Raw genomic sequence first — 7109 nt, 5'->3', positions numbered from 1 at the left:
CATCCTGACATCATGTCATAAGTGAAAAGATAAGAGACTTTCATTATTACTGCTCCAAATGCATGAATGCTCAATAACCTGTGATCTATTTTTCATAATTCACATTTATAAAAAGTAACTTTGGAACTTCAGTCATTGTCAGCTAGCAGACAGTTTTTCCTGCTCCACAATTAAATAAGTCAGTATTCTTGGAAGTATTGTACAAGTTGTTTGGGAGCTCCCTACACATTGCCACTGGATAAGAAGACCTGAAACCCAGCCGTGTGTGATGGCTTACACATATAATCCCAGCACTTTGGGAGGCCGAGGCGGGCAGATCACCTGAGGTCAGGAGTTCGAGACCAGCATGGCCAACATGGTGAAACCCCATCTTTACTAAAAATACAAAAATTAGCTGGACATGGTGGCATACACCTGTGGTCCCAGCTACTCAGTAGGCTGAGGCAGGAGAATCACTGGAACCTGGGGCGGATAGGCTGCAGTGAGCTGAGATGGTGCCACTACACTCCAGCCGGGGTGACAGAGCGAAACTCTTTCTCAAAAACAAACAAACAAATAAAAACCCTGAAACCTGTCTTTCAGCAGAGGGATTTTAGTGAGTTAGTATCAAGGGGTCATCACTTCCTTTTCTTCTTGGATAGCTGACACAAGACAGGAAGACTAAGGGCTCTTTCTGATATCTGAAGATCCCTTTCAGGAAACCCATTCTGTTGTGTTTCTTAAGGTGTGATAAAGCTTGTCCAGCCTCCACACCGTATAAAGTTCTCCTTTATACACCCATGTATCAGCAGAGCTGCCCTGTAGGTAGGATTCTTACTCCCACGTGGCCAGTGAGTAGCAAGCAAGGCCCCAAGTAAGGTCTTTGGGTGCTGTCTGTTCTTTCATGAGAGTCACTTTGATATGAGAAAGGGGTTGGGGAAAGATGCCTGAGTCTGGGCGTGGGCTGGGAGGGAAGCACATTTAGGGTGCTGAAACCACATCTTATTTCGTGTGCCATTTTGCTCAGGGCCAGCCCGAAGTGAGAATGGCTTTTCTCGGTCAATTCCTAGTTTTGCCACCATCATCCTTACACCCGAATCCTAGTAAGTCTGTTCTCCACTGAACTGAGCTGAGTGCAGCTGACAGCAGGCACGGCGGTGCCCCATTTGCCACCCCAGGGAGGCCGAGCAGCGGCGAGTGTGTGGCCACGGCCCCTCCACTCTCCCAGCAAACCCACGGGGGCCTCGGTGCGGACAGAGACTCGGTGTGGGGAGGCCGCTGCCCCTGCACGCTGGGCCACGGGGGTTTGGGCGGGGAGGAGCTTGTACTGGGTGGGCGGGGAGGAGCCCGGACGGCGGGAGCGGCCGCGGCGCGCCGGCGCCCTCGGAGCCGCGTGCTGGGGGTCGTAGGGGCCCACCGCGCTCAGCCAGACGTTCAGACGCTCGGACAAACATGGTCTATAACCCAGGAAAGGGGAGCAGGGCCACTCCCGCGGGCGGCCCCAGCGATGAACCGGACGCCCCCACCCTGCCGGGAAAAAGGCAGTGGCGGTCAGGCCGCGCTGTCTCTTTAAGATCGTGTTCCTACTAACACTGACGGTGAGTAACCTGGCCCTGGGTCCCGGGAGACATCCTGAGGTGGGATGGGCCCTTGGCCTCCTACGGATGGGCGGGTGAGAGTACAAATCTCTGGGCGTGGAATTTGGGGAAGTTATGAATGGGGGGAGGGTCGGGTTCCGATTTGAGCCAAAGCCCCCAGGTACCTTGTACATTTTAACAGGGCTCTTGGAGAGGGCGGGGAGACGAAGCAAGGCCAAGTTCCAAAGGGAGGAGAGTCCCAGCTGGCTTCAGCGTCCACACGGCATAGTTCTTCATGAATGTTGGTAAGCGCGGTAGCTTGTGAATTAGGGTGAGTGGCAGAAGCTCGGGCTTCACGGGTGGGTGGGGAGGCAGTGGAACTGACCACTGCCGGCTGTCAGGTAGGCCTTGGGCACCTGGTTCTGCAGACAGTTTTCTGAACTAAGAAGTGAAGCTAGCCTGCCCACACACGGGGTATCCACTAGCCCCTTAGGAGCAGAGAGGGCACCGTAGCAAGCAGCTGGCGGCACTGTGCCTCTCTTGCGCTCCCTGGGCAGAGAGGGAGAGGCTGAGTGATGAGGCTCACTTCATATTGGGTGAGCAGAATGAAGACTGTGAAGTCACAGAGGAAGTGGAATGCTACAACTGACTGCCGGGGCAGAGGAAAGGTGTCACCCAGGCAGGCTCAGGGCTTTCTGGCTATAAAAGGGAGCCTCTGGGATCAGCAGGGCATATCTGGTGCCCATGGTTGACTGATGAGTCGGGTGAGGCCACCCTACCACAAGGGTCCCCCTCCCCATCCTACACAGGAATGAAAACAGTCCCATGTACACTTTCTGGAAGCCTAAATACCACCCACACCATGTGGAAGGAAAGCAGGAGAGAGACTGAGTGGCACATCCTTTCGCCCTCTTTTCTCTCGAACCTCCTCCCAGGCCGACCACCCTTGCTGTGTCCAAGCCAAGCTCTGTGGGCTTTCTGTTCCTCCTGAGTAGCTGATTTTCAGAATTTGGGGTACCAGGGCTCTGGGGAATGTGAGCTAGAGAGCAGATAAGTCTGGAAGATGACCACTGACTCCTACTCTCCTACTTCCCCAGATGCAGAGGCCTCCATGGCTGTGATAAGCCTGCTGTTCTTGGCAGTGATGTATGTTGTTCACCACCCTCTGATGGTCAGTGATCGGATGGACCTGGACACATTAGCCAGGAGTCGGCAGCTGGAGAAGCGAATGAGTGAGGAGATGCGCCTGCTAGAGATGGAGTTTGAAGAGAGAAAGCGAGCCGCTGAGCAGAGGCAGAAGGCAGAGAACTTCTGGACAGGAGAGACATCCAGTGACCAGTTAGTGCTGGGGAAGAAAGACATGGGGTGGCCGTTCCAGGCCGATGGCCAGGAAGGGCCTCTGGGCTGGATGCTGGGAAACCTGTGGAACACTGGCCTCTTTTGCCTTTTTCTCGTCTTTGAGCTCCTGCGACAGAACATGCAGCATGAACCGGCCTTTGATTCCAGCAGTGAGGAGGAGGAGGAGGAAGTCCATGTTGTCCCTGTCACCTCTTACAACTGGCTTACTGACTTCCCCTCCCAGGAGGCCCTGGACTCCTTTTACAAACACTATGTCCAAAATGCCATCCGTGACCTGCCCTGCACCTGTGAGTTTGTGGAGAGTTTTGTGGATGATCTCATTGAGGCCTGTCGGGTGCTCAGCCGCCAAGAGGCTCACCCACAATTGGAAGACTGCCTGGGCATCGGGGCTGCCTTTGAGAAATGGGGAACCCTCCATGAGACCCAGAAATTTGATATCCTGGTGCCCATTGTCCCCCCACAGGGCACCATGTTTGTCCTGGAGATGAGGGACCCAGCCCTGGGCCGCCGCTGTGGCTGTGTGCTGGTGGAGTCAGAATGTGTGTGCAAGCGTGAGAAACTCCTAGGGGACGTTCTGTGCCTGGTGCACCACCACAGGGACCCCTCGGCAGTCTTGGGGAAGTGTAGTAGCTCCATCAAGGCAGCTCTCTGCACCGGCTTCCACCTAGACGTGTGCAAGACTGTGCAGTGGTTCCGGAACATGATGGGCAATGCCTGGGCCCTTGTGGCCCACAAGTATGACTTTAAACTCAGTCTCCCACCGTCTACCACCTCCTGCAAGCTCCGGCTGGACTATCCCTCAGGCCGCTTTCTCTCAATCCACTTGGTCCTGGGGGTGCAACGAGAAGACACGTTGGTCTACCTGGTGAGTCAGGCTCCTGACCAGGAGCAGCTCACCAGTGTGGACTGGCCTGAGTCCTTTGTGGCCTGTGAGCACCTGTTCCTGAAGCTGGTGGGGCGCTTTGCCCCCGAGAACACCTGTCACCTCAAGTGCCTCCAGATCATTTTAAGTCTCTGGCAGCATCAGAGCTTACCCCATGGAGCATCCCGCCCCATCCTCACTTCTTACCATTTTAAAACAGCTCTCATGCACCTCTTGCTACGGCTGCCCCTCACGGACTGGGCCCACAACATGCTCTCTCAGCGGCTCCAGGACATTCTCTGGTTCTTGGGCCGTGGCCTCCAGCAAAGGTCCCTCCATCATTTCCTCATTGGTAACACTTTTCTGCCCCTGACCATCCCGATCCCTAAGACATTTAGGAATGCTAAGCCGGTCAATCTCTTCCAACACCTGGTGCTCAACCCCAAGGCACATTCACAGGCAGTGGAAGAGTTCCAAAACCTTCTGACCCAGGTGAAAACTCTGCCTCATGCCCCACTGGCTGCAGCACCTTGATGTAAAGACCATTTAAAAAAAAACAGAGGAAGGTATTTCTAATTCCTTGGGCTACAAAAGTGTTTACTTTTCAGATATATCAGTGGTATATGTGACCTTCACCTTGCCAGTGGGGACTATGATGAGACACCTTAAGGAGTGTGTGAGGTGGTCATGAGGATGGGCATAATGACCCTGCAGGGCCTAGTCAAGGATGGGTCATCTGAGGTTTTCTTCTGCTAACTTTCATCATGACCCAAAGAAGGTCCAGGGAAACGGATGTTATGGGAGGATCTTGCTGCTAAGGAGGTGAGATCCAGAGGGTCACTGTGAAGTTGCGTTTTTGTATCAACACTCGAAGTGAGAGAACCAGGGAATACCTTCATTCCAGCTTATTCCTTTTTGTGATTGACTTCCAGTATGTTCCTTGTGAATTGGTTTCCTTGTTGAACTGTTAGCTTAATTCTCATCCGAGCTGGTGGCACTCCATTTTATCCCAAATACTGTGATGGGCAACTTCTCATAATTTACGATCTAATTTTTCAAACCTTCACTATTTTGAAAATATAACCAAGGCCGGTTGCGGTGGCTCACGCCTGTTAATCCCAGCACTTTGGGGGGCCGAGGTGGGTGTATCGCCTGAGTTCAGGAGTTCAAGACCACCCCGGGCAACATGGTGAAACCCCGTCTCTGCTAAAATACAAAAAATTAGCCGGGCATGGTGGCGCGCACCTGTAGTCCCAGCTACTTGGGAGGCTGAGGCACGAGAATCACTTAAGCCCCAGTGGTGGAGGTTGCAGTGAGCCGAGATCGCACCACTACACTTCAGCTTGGACTACAGAGTGAGAATCTGTCTCAAAAAAAAAAAAAAATTATATATATATATAACCAAGATGTTTACATTCCATTTTCTTAACTTAGCCCTATTTTCATATGACAATAGAGTTGTTTTTACGCATCTGAAAAAACTACCTAATTTATTTGCATTGATTCACAAATATTAAGTCAATAGTAACCTGTCTCATAATTGAGATAATGTATTTACCATAATAATGAAATGGTTAACATCTGATGACCTTTTTAGTGCCTGGAGGCAACATTATAAAGGCCTTCACAAGGACAATCTTTTTGGGGGCTCTGAGATGAATAATTACTTTGTTGCTTGTGGGGAGCCACTTGTTAAGTGTAAAGAAGGTTTAGCTGCCATGTTTAGCTGTGCTTTTTCTGTCTGGCCATGCCTCCTTTGTATTTTTTTTTTTTTTTTTCAAAAATGACAAAGGGATTACTTGAACTGTGTTTGTGGTTTTGAAAGAGAGGTCATCACAATCCAGGCTCACTGCCAGGTTTGTATAGGAAAGGATTGGGAAACAGTCCAACTCTAAAATTGTGATTCTAGAGATATAATTGGTGTATTTTTCCCTTTTTTCAAAACCATGGGATGCTGAGGAGGAGTGTTAAGAAATGCAACTATAGTTATGGGTGTGATTGTTTTGGAAACGCCAATGCTGTTCTATCTGCACTGCCAAGAAGATCTGCTGGGGAGGGTAACCTGTCCCCACTGAACTTGACCTCAGCAGGGATCAGATGCTGGCCCTTATAGGCTTCAGTCATAGAATACACACCCTCTCCTCCAGCAAAAATAAATTAAAAATGTCCCAAAGCCAGGTGCAGTGGCTCACACCTGTAATCCCAGCACTCTGGGAGGCTGAGGTGGGAAGATCACTTGAGCCCAGGAGTTCAAGACCAGCCTGGGCAACATGTCGCAATCCCGTCTCTACAAAAAATTAGCTGGGCATGGTGGCATACACCTGTGATCCCTGCTACTCTGGAGGTTGAGGCGGAAAGACTGCTTGAGCCCAGGAGGTCAGGGCTGTAGTGAGCTATGATAGTGTCACTGTGCTCCAGTGACCCTGGGCAAAAAAGTGAGACTGCGTCTCAAAAAAAAAAAAAAAAAAAGGTTCCCAGAAGCTGATGCCAGTCAATCGTTGGGGCTTCCAGTGCACAATAGCTACTGTGTTCCTATGTTGCCTGCATCTGTCAGGTACCGCTTTCAATGCAAGATGCAATCATGGTTGCTTCCCTGCTGATGGGATTTTGGTGTTTTAGCAACATTCACATACTTTTTGTTTAGAAAATTATTTGCTGATGTTTTAAGTTAAAGTCAATAAAGGAGGCTATTTTCTGTATACATTGGAATCTATGCAGTAACACACTCAGCAGATCAGCATTCTCACATGCCTGTTCCCAAGAAGTTCATGTTACCCTGATAGCTCCATTCAGTATATCCTGGTATTTCTCAATGTACTTGGAACTAGTCTGCCTTGTGGTTTCCAAGTGGCATGGCCAGTAGCCAGAAAAGAATAAGCAACATCTAGGTGTTTAATTTTCATGGTGCCCAAACCAAAATATCAGCCAAATTAGAAGATCTTAGTGGTTGCAAACAATGTGCATAAACTCTAAAAGTCTTCTCAGGTAGAAAGAAGGTGGTATGATTTCTAGGAGTGCATGGTTGTTTCTAGTCTAATAGATAAAAAAGAAAATAAAGGCCAGGCGTGTTGGCTCATGCCTGTAATCCCAGCACTTTGGGAGGCCGAGGTGGGCGGATCACTTGAGGTCAAGAGTTTGAAATCACCTGGCCAACATGGCGGAACTGCGTCTCTACTAAAAATTTAAAGAAATTTGCCGGGTGTGGTGGCACACGCCTGTCATCCCAGCTACTCAGGAGGCTGAAGCAGGAGAATCACTTGAACCCGGGAGGCAGAGGTTGCAGTGAGCTGAGATCGCGCCACTGCACTCCAGCCTGGGTGACAGAGCGAGAC

The 7109-nt window shown here is 50.5% G+C and overlaps 1 protein-coding gene across 3 annotated transcripts; it reads left to right on the top strand.

Moving 5' to 3' along the window:
* Positions 1-1303: 1303 nt before the first annotated feature.
* On the top strand, positions 1304-6476 carry ITPRIPL1 (ITPRIP like 1). 3 transcript variants are annotated; one of them, XM_003805732.4, is made up of 3 exons: positions 1304-1577; positions 1759-1861; positions 2654-4877. In XM_003805732.4, the coding sequence occupies exons 2-3, from the start codon at positions 1852-1854 to the stop codon at positions 4309-4311; spliced, it is 1668 nt and encodes a 555-aa protein (XP_003805780.1). In that variant the 5' UTR covers positions 1304-1577; positions 1759-1851; the 3' UTR covers positions 4312-4877. The 3 variants fall into 3 exon arrangements, with proteins under 3 accessions (XP_003805780.1, XP_054963638.1, XP_057157254.1); XM_055107663.2 differs by having other exon boundaries at positions 1574-1651; XM_057301271.1 differs by lacking the exons at positions 1304-1577; positions 1759-1861 and adding an exon at positions 2219-2320 and having other exon boundaries at positions 2654-6476.
* The last annotated feature ends 633 nt before the right edge of the window (positions 6477-7109 follow it).

Source organism: Pan paniscus, chromosome 12 (genome assembly GCF_029289425.2).
Source record: "Pan paniscus chromosome 12, NHGRI_mPanPan1-v2.0_pri, whole genome shotgun sequence".
Classification (NCBI taxonomy): Eukaryota; Metazoa; Chordata; class Mammalia; order Primates; family Hominidae; genus Pan; species Pan paniscus.
Note: the sequence above shows the minus strand (reverse complement) of the source record. Positions and strands in the feature narration are given on the sequence as shown.